An 18,703-nucleotide genomic window follows, 5' to 3' on the forward strand; every position below is an offset into this window, starting at 1 on the left:
AAATAATAAGTTGCACATTTATTGCGATTTTCTTCAGTCCTCGTTACATTTTTTAATTATTTCCGACTATCCCTCCACTATATTCTTCAAAACCAGAAGTTCTGATTTCACTGTTGCAAGTTCATTCTCAAGCAAATTATTTTTATTTTGTATCGATGTAACACGATTGGACACTGCACTAAAATCGGTTTTTATATCCAAGACATTATGCTGGAGTGTCCGATAATTCAGCTTCAATTCGATTACGTTACCTCTGCCTTTCTTTCCCATAATAATGGAATGAAAATAAGACTATTCGCCTACCGTTATATGAACTTATTTTTTACCTACGCTAGTTCACAACGTGCAATTTACATATGCCGTTAAAAGGGCGTGGCTAACACCCTAATTAGGAACTTTCTTAAAATAGAAATCGCTGGCCAAAAATTACAGGAAATTCATTTTTATCTAATTAAAGTTATTTCATGCTATCACGAGTATTCATAGAGTCACAAAGATTACATTGTATCCGCTGCGTGAGGTTAAATGCAGTTAAACAAGTTCACTCATTGACAGCTGAATGAGAACTGAATGAGAAATGATTCAAATCTATTATCCAAGCTCTACAAGCTATATCAAGGCCGTCAATATAGTTTGGCTATACAAACTGAAAACGTTTATAATGGACGAGGCATAGCAATTCCTTTTAGTATCGATGGGCCTTAATATTTAACCCAAATATTAGATACAGCCCACATCTTGATCTTGGTTTCTACGGTAATGTGCTTATTGTAGATGGCGTTAGAGTTTTTTTTTTTTTTTTTTTTTTTTTTTTTTTTTTTTTTTTTTTTTTTTTTTATATAACTCCGACTTGATTTTCCAGTCTTACTAGTTTCCCGTTGTCTCTGGTTGGGTTTAAATCCACTTAATGGTAGCCTAATTATTTCATTCTATATATTGCAGATTTACTTGAGAAGCGCCTGAGTATGATTACTAAGCAATTTAATGATTTTTCAACCATGAGAATGACTGCTGGTATTCTTGGGATTGACACTTCTTTACTACCTAGATATCTAATGAAGTGGAAGAGAGAAGCCGACATTCATAGAATCAAGTCTAGGGTTCATTGGCTTTCTGAGGAGCTTGAAGTATGTAAATGTTGATAATATTTTTTTTACTGCATCTTTTTTTTATAATTATTAATTAGTTTGCTCCTATAGAATTTAGCCGCTTGAAACACTGGCCAATTCTGCACAACTTTGCTAGTTTGCTAACATGATATTAGCTGCTTTTGTGATTTGTCTAAGAGCAATATTTAAATTGTGTGTTTTCGAATAAACACTATGGGTGTCGTTTTTTTTTCAACCTGTGATATCTGTCAAACGGAGTAAAGTTTCACAATAAAAGGCTGAATAATATATGGGTTATTTTGCTGCTGTGCAGCTCAAATGATTTTGCTGCTGTTTTCTTTGAAACTTTATGTTGTTGAACACCTAAAAAGTTTTGCAGACGGAGTTAAAGTTTTCTTAGCAGTTATTATATCAATATTGAGTTATTATATGCCACTTTTTTCTAAAATTAGCCATCGTGCTTACGCTAAGTCCATAATTCATAGTTGGTGATTGGCTTCTGTCAAAGCCGGTATTTAAGAACGTTTTATATTCTGTTAAGATTGAAATCAATGAAATCAAATGAGATTTCAAGTGAAATCCATTGAAATCAAATGAAGAGGAAAGCTTACTACTGGTGATTGTCTGATGCGTGACAATGCTCATCCACACACTGCTGGTGCAACTCAACGGTGCACACTGCTGGTGCAACTCAACGGTGCACACTGCTGGTGCAACTCGAACAATTTCAATGGGACAATTTTGATCATCCGCCGTAAAATTCTGACTTAGCACCCAGCGGTTTTCGTCTTTTTCTGACCTGAAGACGTGGCTTCGAAAGAAGTGCTTTTAAACCAATGAAGACCTTTAAACCAACGTCTAGAATAATTTGAATAAATTGGAGGCAACATTCTTTGAAGAGGCTATTGAAAAGCTTGTCCACAGATATGATAAATGCTTCAATCTTTTTGGTGATTATGTTGAAAAGCAACCGTAAGTGTAGCAATCCTTTGGCAATAAAATTAATGTTTTATAAGAATTTGGCTTTTATTCATAGCCAATCTGAAGTTGAAAAAAACGACCCTCATATGCAAGGGGAAGAAATAAAACACCTAAAAAGTTTTGTAGACGGAGTTAAAGTTTTCTTAGCAGTTATTATATCAATGTGGAGTTATTATATGCCACTTTTTTCTAAAATTAGCCATTGTTCTTACGTTAAGTCCATAATTCATAGTTGGTGATTGGCTTCTGTCAAAGCCGGTATTTAAGAACGTTTTATATTCTGTTAAGATCAGGATTCATGAACAATTTGCGTCTGTATAACTCAAGGCCCTGGGGTTCCAGCCTACTCATCTAGTTTCACAAATATTTCTTTGTTTTTTTCTGTGAATTTACTTTTTTTTGTCATTCTTCCGTATCTCTTATGAATTTCATTCTGGTATGAATTTTGTCATTCCTTCGTATTCTGGCTGATTAGGAATCATTCAGGGAATGCTTCTGAAGGGCCAAAAGCAGGGCCCTGGGCCCAAGCCTCCTCTCCCTCCTCTTAACTCCATATACACACGCTGTACCTTTTCTGATTCGTATTTGTTAGGGGATTGTTTTGGAAATGGCCTTAAATGATGCGATGACTGTCTTAAATGAATGGTAAGAACATACTTTGCACATGGCATGTGATCATATATCTGAATAAAAAAATTCTTCGGGTTTGTCTAATTGTAGTATCACAATTGGCTTAGGGTCCGAGACCCCTCTCCCTTATTTTATCAGTGTAGATATTTTGTACCTCTTTTGACTTGGGATTAATCAGAGGTTGCTCTTAATGATCAAGCTGGTGTCTCAAACCAAAAGGCGATTTGGGGTTTATTTCACACACGGTGCTTGATATCGGCTTAATTTAATAATTGTGGATTTTTGGTGTCTGATTAATTTTAAACACGGGACTCAAAATTGTAATGTGATTATCCGAAGACAAATACAGTACGCCTATTCTGATTATATTTTTACCAATAACTTCTGATTTTCATCCCTATATGAATTGAAGGATTTCGCACTTGTTTATTAAAAGTGAATAATTAAAATAGACACAGCGAATTTATTTTTTATTGTTTATTTGCTATTTTTTTTTAGTTTTTTCCTTAAATTTGGTGTTTAACAGTTTTAAGGCACCAGTTACAAATAAGGCTACAGGTGCAATATTTGCTTCTTGTTCGACTTGTATCGAGAAAAAAACAACTATAAAGTGATAAAAATTTGTCATTTAAAGCTAATTTGGGAATGCTACCTGTATTTCTGTTTATCTTAGAAGTAAAATTTAATTGCGAAATTAAGTTTATCTGAATTTCAAAAAAAGCTTAAAGCGCCTCGAAAATTACGTCAGATCGAAATAAAAGTGCAGCATTGGAATGACACAAAAAAAAATTGGAAAAACAAAAAAAATATGCTATGAAATACCGGTCTAATAAAGAAAGTAATTCACTCATAACTGATTCAGGAATAACAACTGCCATTTATGTTTATCTTAACTGTAAAAGTTGATCACGAAAATAGTTTTCTGGAATTTTCGTAAAGATCTTGAAACGCTCATTTCTCTTTTTACTTTTTTATTTCTCCAGTACCAGTAGCTCACTGGAGCATCATAAAGAGCTATGTAAGAGCTCATTTGAAAATTACTGCTCTCATCTACATGCTTTGTATAAATTCATCCTGACAATGCCATTGTCAAGTTCCATATGACACCGAAAATGTGGCTTTTGTGTCAATTTAGTGAAAAGGTTTGGAACCGCAAGCAGTGCAACAACGACATCTCATTCGTTGAAAACCCTGGAACGGATGTTTACAATCCCCCCTGATTACCCCTTTTCTCAGTCTTCTTAGCAGTTTAAAAGAAAACAGAATGGGCTGTCAAAAACTAAGGGGAGACCAGCCCACGATCAACACGGCCCAAGTTTGGCGACAGCAAATAATCTCAATATGAAAACCTATGGAGACTTCTGGTGGATTATAAAAGCTTTGACAGATGGCAGTGTATGTTTTTAAAATTTCTGGCCTTAATTAAAACTTTTGCCAAAAATGTAAGATTGGATCTTGTTTTATGGTGAATAAATCTGGAATTTTGTTCAATATTTGTCTGAAGGCCTACGTCTAATTACGAATGCTAGACAATCCACATACTCACGCTGTATTCATATATTAATTGCCTGTCTTTTGGAATCTTCTGAGACATGCCATCTACACGGGTCTGTTGATAGCATTTTTTTTCCCTACGGGATGGTGAATTCTCACGTTTGGCCACAATATCCAGGGTAGGTTTGGCTTGCCGAACGAAGGGGTCCAAACGTCGGCTGTACTGTTAAAAGCTGAGTAAACAGCATATTTTAAGGTTGAAGGCAAGCTCACAACTTAAAAATTTATTAATTCTGCAAGTGTTTAACCCTTTCATTCAAGATAAAATGGTTCAAAGTAAAACACAGGAGAAAATTAAGAAAGGGGGCTGGGATCCAGAAGAAAAGAAAATAATAGTTTTTTCTGTCTTAGTCGACAAAAAATCAATCCAATTCTCTGCAAGTGCCATGGGTATCCCTAGAGGAATGCTGCAAGACTACATGAAAAAAGTTGTGAAGCTGAACACTCCTCTACGAAGTCTTGACCTGAGTTTCTTTACATCCGGTTGCAATACATGATAAGTATTTACAGAGGAACAAGAAAAAGGACTAAAAACTTACTTGAAAACGACAGCTGGTATGCATTTCGACTGTAATCCCCTAGAAGCATGTAACTTGAATACAACTATGCCATTACTAAGGGTATAAAATTACAGGTGAACTGAAAATGCAAAGCTACCGGAGACAGTGAAAGAATTGAAGCCGAGGATTGGTACAGTGGTTTTATGGCTTGCCATAAAACCTTATAAGCAAGAACACCAAAAGATACGTGCCTAAGACGGGCAACTGCTTTCAACCGTCACACCGTAGGAGCTTTCTTTCAAGACTTGGAGTGAGGCTTAGAAATCAACATGTTCAAACCACAAGACATTTGTAATGTAGACAAATTGGGTGGAAAAGTCATTGCACGGCGAGGCCAGAAGAAAGTAGGGAAGGACACGTTAGTAGAAACAGGTCAGTTCAGCAAGATTTTTGCTTGTGTTAATGCAATTGTGAACACAGTCCTTCCTCTACTTATTTCCCCTGGAAAACAGTGTCCTGGAATTTTACTCAAGGGAGGTATACCAGGAGCAGTTATGACCGGGCCAGAAAATACTTCTGGCTGGATAACTGCCTCTCTTTCTTTTCCAATCATGTCAAACCCTTCAAACAGTCACCCGTACCTGTGATACTAAATGATCACATCACTCGATACACGATTGAACTGCTTGATCTAGTTATAAATAATAAGTGTATACTAACTGTCCCTCCCCAGCCTCTAGAAACCGTCACAAACTACAGCCTCTAGAAAGGACAGTCATGGGGCCCTTCAAGGCCCACTATTACCGTGAAGCTGCAAGTTTTATGACTGCCTATAAATTCAAAACTATGTTAGTGTATAGCTTACTGCTGGAAAAACATATCCAAAGGCTTTCAAATCTGAGGATATTATGATTGGATTCAGGAAAGCGGAGTCTTCGCCACCAACAGAGATCTCTTCAAGGATTATGGTTTCCTCTCGTGAAATGTCTCAGACAGAATGTCAACCATATCTAGTGAAGCACTCATCGGGTAAGTTTCTATGCCCAGTACAGGTCCTGTAGGACATTTAGACTCCATCTTTAACATAGACCCCGAAGCGGACGCAACGCAGGATCTCTGTCTAAATGAGGAGCAAATGTCAGCAGATGATTCGATAAAAGAGTTCATCAATACAAACCCCTTTCCAAAAGACTCAACACGAAAAATCAACAAGAAAAATATGAAAAAGAAGTGCTCACTAACTGATACCCCTGTGAAAGAACTCATTACTGCTGACATAAAAGCTGTATCTGCCAAGAAAGCCCTAGTCTTGCAAGAAAAATTGACTAAAAAGCAAAAGGCATGTTTCTCATAGCAAGAGTTGCAGTTTGAGTTACGATTCTTACGTAGACAAGACTGTATATAGCAGCTCTTCAAACTAATATATGGAAATTGAAGACGAGCCCCCTACCAGCACGTTTCAATTTGATACTGAGAAAGTCAGTGCTGATGATTACATTCCGATTGAGCTGATGAGCAAGAAAGGGAATATATTCAATATGTTATCATTATCAAAATCGTAGCAACAGAAGAACTTAAGGTCCACTTTCTGAAGAGAACTGGAGTAACAGAATTTGTGTAACAGACCACCACTAATAATTGCAGGCTGAACGTCAAGGTCAGTGGTGTGGCTTACTGTTGGTTTTGATCAGTCTATTTATAGTTTGAAGTTAATACTCTTTAGTGACACTACAGCTGATCCTGTAGTTTTTTTTTACTGACCATATTTATTTATAATTTTGTAGCCGAAAAACAAGTTTTAATGTTTCCCAGGCCACTTTTCTGTTTGTTTTGTCAGGTGGCGGAACCTAAGCCACAGACGGGTGAACCAGTACCGGGGTGGCCCAGGTTTGGCACTTTTGGCCACTTGGATAGAGAGGCATTTAGCTAGAACAGTGGTGGGGTGTTTTAGTCTTCTTCATGGATGGTACTGAATGAGATACGTTTTCTTCGGCATACTCAGCAACTTCTTATTGCTCGAATCAACTCCTGGAGATAATCAAAACCTGCCAATCGTTAGCCAGTCTCCCCTACCTATGGAAGAAAAAATTTGTTCAGATTTGATTCAGGAATAACGACCATTTTTTCTATTTAGTTTAACAGTAAAGGTGAGACATGAAAACACTTGAAAAACAGCTTCAAGGCTTTCGAAAATGATGGGAAATCGAAACAAAAAGTGTCAACAAAATAACTCAAACCGAAAATCTATAACCAGAGGCTCATCCTGAAAATTTTTCGTCCCCTCCGCCAAATATGCAAATAAAGACTTCTAACGTTTGAAACCATTGTTTAAATACGATTTACAAAAATCATGAATGCACACTCCTTGCTCTGAAGTTGAACGTGTTTAACACTAGCACTATGTTAGTATTGATCCTGGATATTATCAAATTTGTTTATTTGGTTCTTTCACTTGGCGATTTCTGTGCAAAATATGTTTGTTACTATAGTGCCTTCCGATTTTTTCATTTTTTGTTGCAGGGGTAGCTGCAGCCTAGTAAAGAGCAAACTCTGGTGCTTTGTAACTAATTTAAATAACTAATTTTCAACAAGATTGTTTAAATGTCGCATCCCTATTAGAATCCTTTCTTTGCAGCAGAAAATTTTCTAACTCCTTTAAACTTTGTTTTTTCCCTCTATTTCCAAAGCAAGGATTGTAATTTCTGTTCTTTTACTTGTGGGCATTCCTAGACTAAGGGCTACATCGTTCTAAAATCTCAGCTCTATCAGAGAAGAAGCAATATCATCTCCGAAGAGGAGGCCTGGTGATCTTTTAATACAAAGAAAAATTCTCCCCGACTGGGTTGAAATTTTTCCTCTAGTAAGGGATATCAACCAAAATCTCCAACCAAAAAAGTTTCGGAGAATTCAGGAAAAATGACGAAAGAATTCTGACTGTGTACTGCAGTTTTTCCCGATATTTCCCCTCTCAATAATTTAGTTTTAGATATTTGTAGATTACAGGCTATATCGTATTGAAATTTCAGCCATATGACCCTTCCTGATATCCATGCCACCAATCCCTCCTTTTTCCTCTATTCATGCCACCAATCCCCCCTTTTTCCTCCCATACTTTTAAAAGTCCACATTGTTTGAAATCAAACTATTCAAAAATATGATATTTGATTTGCCATTCAAAGCTCTTTCTAAATATAATAGTCATCGTCGTCACAAATTTCATTTAGAGCCTTTAAGGGACTCTGAAACTGTATTTCTGTTGTCCTCTAGAGGGGAATACTGTCTCTTATCCAACAGGAGTTTTAATACGATATAATCACTCGTCTAGAAATACCAGAAAAAAAAGCAAATCGAAGAATACAATTTTTTTTGGGGAAAGAGGTTATATGAGAAAAACAATGGTAAACGAAGGTGAAACTTAGTTAGATTTTAGTTTAAATATATGAGACGTAAATTTGTTCTAAGTTTTGTTTTTTGATAACTAGACATAAATACCAGATTTTGCCTTGATTACCTCTTATTAGAGGCTACGCTAATTTAAACTACTGCGTAATTGGAGTTCCTTTTTTTGCTTTGAAGGAAAATTTTTTCACGGTCAGATCAAAATTTTAGTACAATGTAGTCTTAGGCTAAAATCACCCTAAAGGACAAAAATAATCTGGAAAAATTTCTTGGGAGATACAAGCCAAAAACCAAGATTTTTGGGATTCGTAATTTTCTGTCACCACGAAAAAGTTTTTAAATGAACTTACGAAGGTTGCATTATTTTGTTTGGAAAGTGCGGTGACTAGCGAATAAATCTAAGATTTGAAATAGTTATTGGCGTTTTAAAATATCGAAAAGTAGTGTTATGTTTATGAAACTATCAGGAATGTGCCCAAAGCCTACTTCTAAGATTTTTTATTCTTCTAAACTTGATTAGCATTGTGACTTTGTTAATAACAAATGAAAACATATCAAAATATATTTTGAACATGCATTGAAAAGACATGTCATTTTGAGTAAAGCATAAATGACACTTTAGCCATTTAGAGGCTTTAGGAGTCTCACTCTTATTTGTGGTAATATGCTTTGTTAAGTTGGTTCAGTCACCTCCTTTAACGTTAGCGGTAAGTTTTATGAAAAGCTATTTTTTAGTTTTGGAACTGGGAAGTCTCTTATGGAAATCGGAGTGTACGTACAGGAACTGCAAAGTTTTTTTCTTCTTTGCTAGTTTTAATGATTGTGCTTACTCCTGAAATAAGTTGTGCTTTCTCTGAAACTTTTACATGCGTTCTTTGCTAAGTGGGTGAACCTAATGCTGTAAAAAAAAAAATGAAGCAGAACATGTCAGAAATGACTGAATTTTAGTCTGCCCCCGCGAATAGTTAACGGTGATAGTGTAACCATGACAAAATTTCAGGAAGTAGGACATAGAATCAATTTTTAGTGCCCTATTGTAACAAAAACTGACGATGATCTTTATATATCATAATTAAGTTTGACAAAGGAGCCAAAATTCATTAAAAAAAGACGATTAGGTGTTTTTGATGAACTTAGAGAGCAAAGTATAAACTTAAAGGAACAAAATTCATGTTTCTCAGCATATGCAACATATATCTATAGAACTAAGGGAAATAAACTAGCTCATGACATTTTCCTATGTTTTTAAAACTTCGAAAATGTTTTGGAGAAAATGAAAGTCGAATCTCAGTGGCTCCTGCTGATATTTTACCGACCATGATATCAATATTTTTCTTTGTGTACAACTGAAATTCTCTTAAAACGTAAGAAAAACTCAAAAAAAATTATTTTCGCAGCTGAATTTTTATTTCATACTAACTTGAGATATTTATTTAATAGTCAACTCATTAGTCTAACCTTAGAAATGCAGTTTAGTGTTATTAAAACAAAAGTATAAAATATTTTCTAGAAATCTTTTCTTAGGTTAGAATCCTAAGAATTTCATAGGTTAGTTTATAATTATAGTACTTTCAAACACAATAACTTCAGATTTGTCTACAGAATGGAAATCTACATTTCCTGTCAAATTAAGTGAATTCTAAAAATCAGAAAATACTTAATTTTTCTACTGTAAAAGATGTCCTGAAATGCTCTATGTTTCCTCTCTGCAAAAACTATTTTATTGGAATATCCTTTCTGTATGGCGTTAGTTTCTAGAATTCTACGAATATAAGGATGTGTCATGAGCAGGTTTACTTGAAATAGTTCTATAAATACATATTGCTCGTGTTACGGATCATTGATTTTGTTAGTTTTGAGTTTCAATTTTGTTTTTTACTTCCATCAGAAAAAAATTGTCTCTTTTCAAATTATTTGTATTAGAAACATAAAACAAGAATTTATGATTATTTCAAACGAACTAAAACTAATTTTCTTTAAACGCAGTTTTTCCACGATCCAAATAAGCAAAGACCAAATTTAAGCTTCAAACAAGTGAATATGAGCTTATATAAGATTTTAAAATGGAAAGAAAAAAAAAAAGTTTTTATGGATGTAACACTGGGCGAACTGAAGTTATAACAATAAAGTTATATTCAAATGTAACCGGGATTACCACTACATAAGTTTGATATCTTATAAAAGCTATTTTTTCCTTGTTTTAAGTTTTTAATTCGTCCTTTACTCTTTGTGGAAAAACCTTCTTTTATATAATTAGTAACAATAATTAGGTGAAGACAATCCATCCGCGGTATTAGAAGACAAGTCAAACAGTTCGTGGTAACGAACTGTAGTAAGGAGCGATCCGGCTCAATAGTAACCAAAACTCTAAAAAATTGAATTTTGATATAAATAGCTACATCAAAAGAATCGCATTTTAATGCTGATTTTAAATATATAAGTTTTATCAAGTTTAGTCTTAGCCATCAAAAGTTACGAGCCTGAGAAAATTTGCCTTATTTAGGAAAATAGGGGGAAAGACCCCCTAAAAGTCGTAGGATCTTAACGAAAATGACACCATCAGATTCAGCGTATCAGAGAACCCTACTGTAGAAGTTTCAAGCTCCTATCTACAAAAATGTGGAATTTTGCATTTTTTGCCAGAAGACAAATCACGGGTGCGTTTTTTTTTTTTTTTTTTTTTTTTTTCCCAGGGGTCATCGTATCGACCAAGTGGTCCTAGAATGTCGCAAGAGGGCTCATTCTAACGGAAATGAAAAGTTCTAGTGCCCTTTTTAAGTGACCAAAAAAATTGGAGGGCATCTAGGCCCCCTCCCACGCTCATTTTTTCCCCAAAGTCAACGGATCAAAATTTTGAGATAGCCATTTTGTTTGGCATAGTCGAAAATCTAAATAACTATGTTTTTGGGGATGACTTACTCCCCCACAGTCCCTGGGGGAGGAGTTGCAAGTTACAAACTTCAACCAGTGTTTACATATAATAATGGTTATTGGGAAGTGTACAGACGTTTTCAGGGGGATTTTTTTGGTTTTGGGGGTAGGGTTGAGGGAGGGGGCTATGTGGGAGGATCTTTCCTTGGAGAAATATGCCATGGGGGAAAAAATTCAATGAAAAGGGCGCAGGATTTTCTAGCATTACTATAAAAATAAACATGAAAACGTTTTTTCAAATGAAAGTAAGGAATAGCATTGAAATTTAAAACAAACAGAGATTATTACGCATATGAAGGGTTCTAAAAATACTTTAGCATAAAGAGCGAGGTATTTAGGAGGAGATAAATACCTTGCTCTTTATGCTAAAATATTTTTAGTGATTTCAACTATTTATTCTACGGCCTATTTGATTCAGGGGTCATTCTTAAAGAATTGGAACAAAACTTACGATTTAGTGTAAAGAGCGAGGTATTAACGAGGGTACAAACCCCCTCGTACACATAATAAAAATATAAGAATATAAAAGTTTGTTACGTAAGTTAATTCTTAAGTTACGTATATTTTTTACTAATAAAAACGTTCGTTGAATATTAAAAGTTCTAGTAGCCTTTTTAAGTAACCGAAAAATTGGAGGGCAGCTAGGCCTCCTTCCCCACCCCTTATTTCTCAAAATCGTCTGATCAAAACTAAGAGAAAGCCATTTAGCCAAAAAAAAATTAATATACTAATTTCATTTCAATAATTTATGTGCGGAGAGCCAAAATCAAACATGCATTAATTCAAAAACGTTCAGAAATTAAATAAAAAAAACTAGTTTTTTTAACTGAAAGTAAGGAGCGACCTTAAAACTTAAAACGAACAGAAATTACTCCGTATATGAAATGGGTTGTCCCCTCCGCAGTCCCACGCTCTTTACGCTAAAGTTTTTAGTTGTTTTAAAAAGTAGAATTGTGGCAAAGAGTCAAACTTTAGCGTAAAGAGCGTGGGACTGCGGAGGGGACAACCCATTTTATATACGGAGTAATTTCTGTTTGTTTTAAGTTTTAATGTCGCTCCTTACTTTCAGTTAAAAAAACTAGTTTTTTTTATTTAATTACATGCAAGGATGCCCTTCAAAGTAAAATCTCGAGAATACTTCTCTCCAAAGTTCTATTGTTTGATGTAGGCTCTGGCATATGCTTTCAGAAAAATGTGAGACAGCCTTTATTGAAAGTTGTTACAATAATAGGAATTGTTTTTTTTGCTTTTACATTTTTTTTTAGTTTTTGTGAAGTATAGTGAATATTTTTGTGGGCCAGTCACCACGTAATGTAAATTTTGATTCTTGAATTGTTGCAACAATGTTCAGTCTAGTCATTTATTGCTCTGACAGATCACTAGTTCTTGGATTTATTGACCATTTTTCTTAAGAGTTTTATCCAAATAGATCAAGCTACAGAAATACTCGGGCAGTCATGTGAAAGCATTTGAATATACTGATAAGTTCGCAAGAGCCTTGGGCCTTTTTTGTCATGCAGACAGTGATTGAGAAGGATGGTTTAAAAAAAGAATTGAACTTTAGGCCTAAGTCCAAACAGCCCGGTAAGGACTTTACAGCGAAATAACCACCTTACTTCTGCATGAAACCACGACGTAAAATCAACACTTTCTATCTTCGGACACAGATCTTTAACACATCTTGAGCTTGAAGATTTTGATTATATGAATATGATCACTTTTATAGCTTCATCAGGCACAACTTTAAATCACCAAGAAAGTTTTTAAATTATAGATTTTGTTCATGGATGTAGCAGTGAATCCATTTCATATTAGGAAATAAGCTAGTGGTATGATCACGAAGATCAGAGTAAATGTTACAGTAAACACCAATCAATGCCATTATCTTCGAAGTAACTATGAATATTTTTTATATCCTCATATTCGTTGCATTCTGTCAACATGTAACAAATTAGAAAATTTTAGTGACACCTTTATTTTCGTCAGCATAAATAATAAAAAATTAGTATCTTTATTTCTGCTGATAATTGTCTGCTCAACATTCTCTGACATATCTTGAATTCTTTGAGATAGCGGGGTGTTCGAAAGAGGAATTCTGTTTATTTTCTTTATTAAAGGAAAAAAATAAGCTTTTTCAACTGAAAGTAAGGAGCAACATTAAAACTCAAAAGGAACAGAAATTATTCCGATTTTGAAGGGGTCGCCCCTAGTAGTATGGCATACATACGGCCGGACTTTCCACCCTTATTAGACCTCTAGAGATTGCCTATATTTGGGTCATTGACCTACTTACATTACCATACTACAGAGGACACATCTCTTTTGCATACTTTCACGAGAATCCCGTTTGCATATAACCATGAAACCCTAGCAACCAACCGTAAAACTAGTTCAAAATAGGAACATAATTTCTATGTTCAGGTCATATCAACTACATAAAATCATTTATTTATGAATATTCGGTTCCTCCTCTTCTCACTCCTTATCAGTCGTTTTACTTTTTTTTCAATCATACGGAATCGGCAATTAGCGCCATGATGCCTAATTTCAATATAATCGTCCTTTGTTATTTACGATATATTCCCGTCCTTTCTTTAGCTGAACATGAAAAAAAAAACCAGAACAACTGAAACATCGTTAAAAATTAATAAAACATGGCAAATAATTTAAATGAAAGACCAATCGTAATAAAACAATCGTAGTAAAACACTGATTTTGAACTTGGAATTTTTTGGTATATTATATTAATGTCAAATTGGAATTACCAGGCCCTAGTATCCAATCATTGAGATAAGAACAAAGACGATGAGTTTTCAGAATTGGGGAATAGTACGAAGTACGAAAGTATTTAAGTACGAAATAAGAGGAGAATTATAGTAGGACACAATCCGGAATCGTGTCCTGTTATTGTTTTTACTATTTGAACAGGAATGTTAAAAAAATTGATTCTTACGCTATATTACCAGTGTTGCCACTTCAAATTTTTTCAAATATCTAAAAGACTGGCGGAAAATCCCTAGAAATCCTTATTTTTAATACCAAAATCGCTAAAAGTTCCCCATTTTCTGACTTCTTTTCAAGTTACTAGTAAAGCCATATTATGCTGACTTTTAATAGCATTTGTTCAAGACCACTTATTTTGCAACTCAAGACCTTTTTATGTGTACCAAAATATCTTCTTTGGATGCTTAAACAATGTTTTGTATTTATCGACTAGTTAAGTTCGGTTTTAGTTTATAGATTCCGTGCCAGATCTCAGATTCTGAACCATATGAATATATTTTATTTATTTGTTTTTCTTTGCATTTATTTTTTTCTTCTCTATTACTATTTTTGCAACATCCTCGTTTTATTTGAATTGGTACGAAGGATTGGCATGAATAATATCCAACTGGGCGCCCCCCCCCCAGATGGTTAAATCGTAAAAATGACTATTTCTAATTTAATCTGGTCCGGTCCCTGATACGCCTGCCAAATTTCATCGTACTAGCTTACCTGGAAGTACCTAAAGTAGCAAAATCGGGACAGACAGACCGACAGAATTTGCAATTGCTATAAGTCACTTGGTTAATACCAAGTACCATAAAAATCATGAAGACCAAAAGCACAAAAAATCGGCTAAAACCAATCCAAATGATGAATTTCTACCATTTGAAATTCTTATCTGAAGCTATTTTGCAACTTCTTTGTATTTTAGCCTTCACAATATTTCTTAAAACAGCTTTTTAGTTGAAATGGTTATGTAAGTAGGTCAATGACCTAAATATAGGCAATCTTTGGAGGTCGAATAAGGGTGTAAAGTCTGGCCGTATTTTAGGCCATACTACTGCCCCTCTCCTCAACACCTTGCTCTTTCCGCTAAATTTTTTAGCCGTTTTAAAAAAAGCTTCCTTTACTAAGTAAAAGGCCCTTTTGTTATAGGATTCCTTCGTCAAAAATTAGTACAAACAGTCAAACTTTAACGTAAAGATCAGTGGAAATGAGGAGGGGGACAACCCCTATATATACGGAATAATTCCTTTTTTTACTTTTAGTGTTGCTCCCTACTTTCAATTGAAGAATTTGTTTTTTCATTTTATGATTGCTTTTCAAGTAATACCGTAAATCTGGCTCACCCTCCACGAAAAAAGCCCTGTCCTACAGGAAACTCCTCTGAAGAAGTTCTTCCCACTTAAAATAACCCCACCCCTTTAAAATTCTTTCCGGACACTTCCATCCTCGCTGAAAATCCCCTTCCCCTTCGTAAAATTTCTTGGAGAAGATTCAACCTGAAAAATTCTCCTTAGCCTACTTTCATTTGAAAAAGACTTTTAAGTTTTAATTGTCCGATTAGAACGTTATGATTAGATTAGTTAGAGTAGATTAGTCAATTTTCTATTGATTAGAATTATCCGTATAATTCTAATTATCCGATCACTCCGGAACCCCCTTCCGTGGAAGTTATTTCCCGGAAATGCAAACACGATGAAAATTTTCCCAGGACTATTCCCCTGGAAAATCTCCACATGCAAAATTGAATTGGCAAAGAGGAAATAAGACTAATAAGAAGAATTTCGTGTAAAAATTCTGTCAAATCCCCGTGCTGTAAAATTTCGTTTGGAAACTTAACCCCTGGAAGTTTTCCTCTAGGCGGAAGGTTAACCCATGGAAACCCACCCTAAGCACGAAATCCCCTCGAAAATTTTCTGTCTACTTCCCTATAACAAATACTATGCGTAAACAATGGTCAAATTTTATAACTTAGATACTATCCCGGGGGCTGGGGGGGGGGGGTCATGTTGTCTCCAAGGGCATAGTTTTGGTTTTTTTTTTCAAGTATGCTAATGAAAATGGCTATCTCAAAATTTTGATCGGACGATTTTTAGGGAAAAGGGCGTAGAAAGGGGTTTAGTTGCCTTCTAATCCTTTCTTTCACTTAAAAAGTGCACTAGCACTTTTAATTTTCGTTCAAACGAGCCCTCTCCCGAGGCTCTTGGACCATTTGTTCGGTACGATCACCTTTGAAAAAACAAATAAATAAACACGCATCTGTGATCTTTCTTCTGACGAAAGTAGTGACGCTGTAATAGTCCGACGATGGCCATAGGGAGTATACATTGAAGTTACCAATTCCTCAAGACGTTACAATTGATTATATAAACCTGTTTGTTACCTAATACTATATAGAATCGCTGTTCTGTTTATTGCTTACTTATAAAGCTGTTTTTCTTCTTTGATTGCTATGTTAATTGTTTAAAACCTAAGACAGCCTGGTAAATAATGATAATAGAAGGTAATAAGCTTACCTAAGCTATGGATGTCAGGTGATTGTTTTTTCTTCTAACGATAATTTCGACAGGACCTGTGCCTGTCATCATCAGGTTAATTCAAATTTCTTGCCAGAAAGTAACATCACTAAATAAATAAAACTAAAAACACTGAACAACACTAATGATGAGCCGAACCTGGAGTTATTGTTGTGCCATGGCCCGAATTTTGGTAGAGGCGTTGATGGCTGCTGTCCTAGTGGATCTTAAAGAGGTTGGGCCTTTAAGAAAGGGGTGGAGTTTTTTGTGGGTTTTCAATTTATGGGTGATTGGTTCCCAAATTTCGCTAATATGAAACTCACCATTGTCTTTATTGATGGCTGGTTTATTTTTAGCAATTTCCAAAGCTTCTCTGATTTTCTACTTTAAGAGTTGTGGGACAATAGCAATAAGTTGGGCTTGATCAAACTTAATGGAGTGGGAAGAGTTTTCAAAGATATGATGGGCCAATGCAGAGAAATAGATCCACCAGGGGTATATGAGATTCCTTGCAGTTGTGGTGATACCTATATAGGTCGTACCATGAGACCTCTACATCACCGATTAAAAGAACATGCTGATTCCATTGATGCCTGCCTTAAAAAGACAAAGCTAAAGGAGGAAGATAATTTCTCTGCATTGGCCCATCATATCTTTGAAAACCCTTCCCACTCCATTAAGTTTGATCAAGCCCAACTTATTGCTATTGTCCCACAACTCTTAAAGTAGAAAATCAGAGAAGCTTTGGAAATTGCTAAAAATAAACCAGCCATCAATAAAGACAATGGTGAGTTTCATATTAGCGAAATTTGGGAACCAATCACCCATAAATTGAAAACTCACAAAAAACTCCACCCCTTTCCTAAAGGCCCAACCTCTTTAAGATCCACTAGGACAGCAGCCATCAACGCCTCTACCAAAATTCGGGCCATGGCACAACAATAACTCCAGGTTCGGCTCATCATTAGTGTTGTTCAGTGTTTTTAGTTTTATTTATTTAGTGATTTTACTTTCTGGCAAGAAATTTGAATTAACCTGATGATGACAGGCACAGGTCCTGTCGAAATTATCGTTAGAAGAAAAAACAATCACCTGACATCCATAGCTTAGGTAAGCTTATTACCTTCTATCATCATTATGTATGAAAGTCAGGTTGGCCTTAGAGAATATATTACAGCCTGGTAAGAAAAATCCCGAGAGCCCGCTAGTCGATTGGGGAATCCCTGCTGCAAAAATTTGATCGTAGTCCTATGTTTATATGGTTTTTTGATGATACACAAGCCCTTTGTTTTGAATTTTAGTTTAATTGCTGCTAAAGTAGACAAAGGCGTCTATTGTGTATCGATTTCCAAGCAAAAAGGGGTCCCATTTTGTGGTCTTGACATTTAATGATTTTCAACAGCGTTATGCAAGAGAATTTTAATTTCATAGTGGGTAATGGAACGGATAATTCGCTTTTATCTCCGTGGGCTACAAAACCCGGGTCCAAACGTAGATAATCATCAGTCTAACTTTCGAGATGTCTTGTGCGCCAAGATTAAAACAAGATATAGCCAGATCTTATTTGCAGGTAAGGTTCTATACATATTAAGGGATGATCCCCTCCTCTCTTTAAAAAATAGGACGAGATTATGCTCAAATTAGAACTGATATAATTCTCGGTATTAAAATATTAAGTAAAAACTTAAGCCCTTCCCATAAAAACGATTTATTGGTGGCAAAATAACATTGTTCTCTCGCGTCATATGTGCTCTTAGTCTGTTTATTATTTCAAAAGGCCTCTACCGTATTCCGACAGATCATTAAATTATTACCTTCAGTCCCTCTGTTTGCGTTAACCCTTAATTATACCATCCCTTCAAGTATAGGTTTAGTTTCCGTAAGTGGTTAAAGTCGCGCATAGGATTAAATAATTGGGTGAAAAGGCTTGCTTTATAACATCTGCTTTGTCGGCTAAATTGTTGGCCGAGTTCAATCAGAAAAGTAATTATGAAAAGGATCGCTTTTTCTAAGGAAAAAGCATATTATTTCTGGTTAAATTAAGAGATGTTAGTTAAATTGATTGCATTTTTATTGACGATTTTATGCGGGATTTCATGCGAGAAGTAATAATTAAGTATTGTGTGAGACCCCCTAGATATGCAGTAATTTGAAGTCATATTTTTTTCGGCCATGCACGGCTTATTAATCTCGAATTTAATGGGAGGGGATATGATGAAACTTGGAAAACTAAAAATTTATTCTTTATTTCAGAATGTTTATTACATTTAAATTGTGCTGTATACGTTTTTTTTGCTCACGCACAAAGATTTAT

The 18,703-nt window shown here is 35.2% G+C and overlaps 1 protein-coding gene across 4 annotated transcripts in view; it reads left to right on the forward strand.

Moving 5' to 3' along the window:
• Positions 1-18,703, forward strand: part of LOC136031263 (uncharacterized) — a 437,122-nt gene that overhangs the window by 31,866 nt on the left and 386,553 nt on the right. For all 4 annotated transcript variants that reach the window (XR_010618474.1, XM_065710690.1, XM_065710691.1 and 1 more), the window contains exon 3: positions 943-1,127. Coding sequence is in view for 3 of the 4 variants with exons in the window: in XM_065710690.1 (XP_065566762.1) it covers positions 943-1,127 (185 nt within the window). In the remaining variant the exon portion in view is untranslated. The remainder of the gene's footprint in view (positions 1-942; positions 1,128-18,703) is intronic.

This window comes from Artemia franciscana, chromosome 9, assembly GCF_032884065.1.
Source record: "Artemia franciscana chromosome 9, ASM3288406v1, whole genome shotgun sequence".
Classification (NCBI taxonomy): domain Eukaryota; kingdom Metazoa; phylum Arthropoda; class Branchiopoda; order Anostraca; family Artemiidae; genus Artemia; species Artemia franciscana.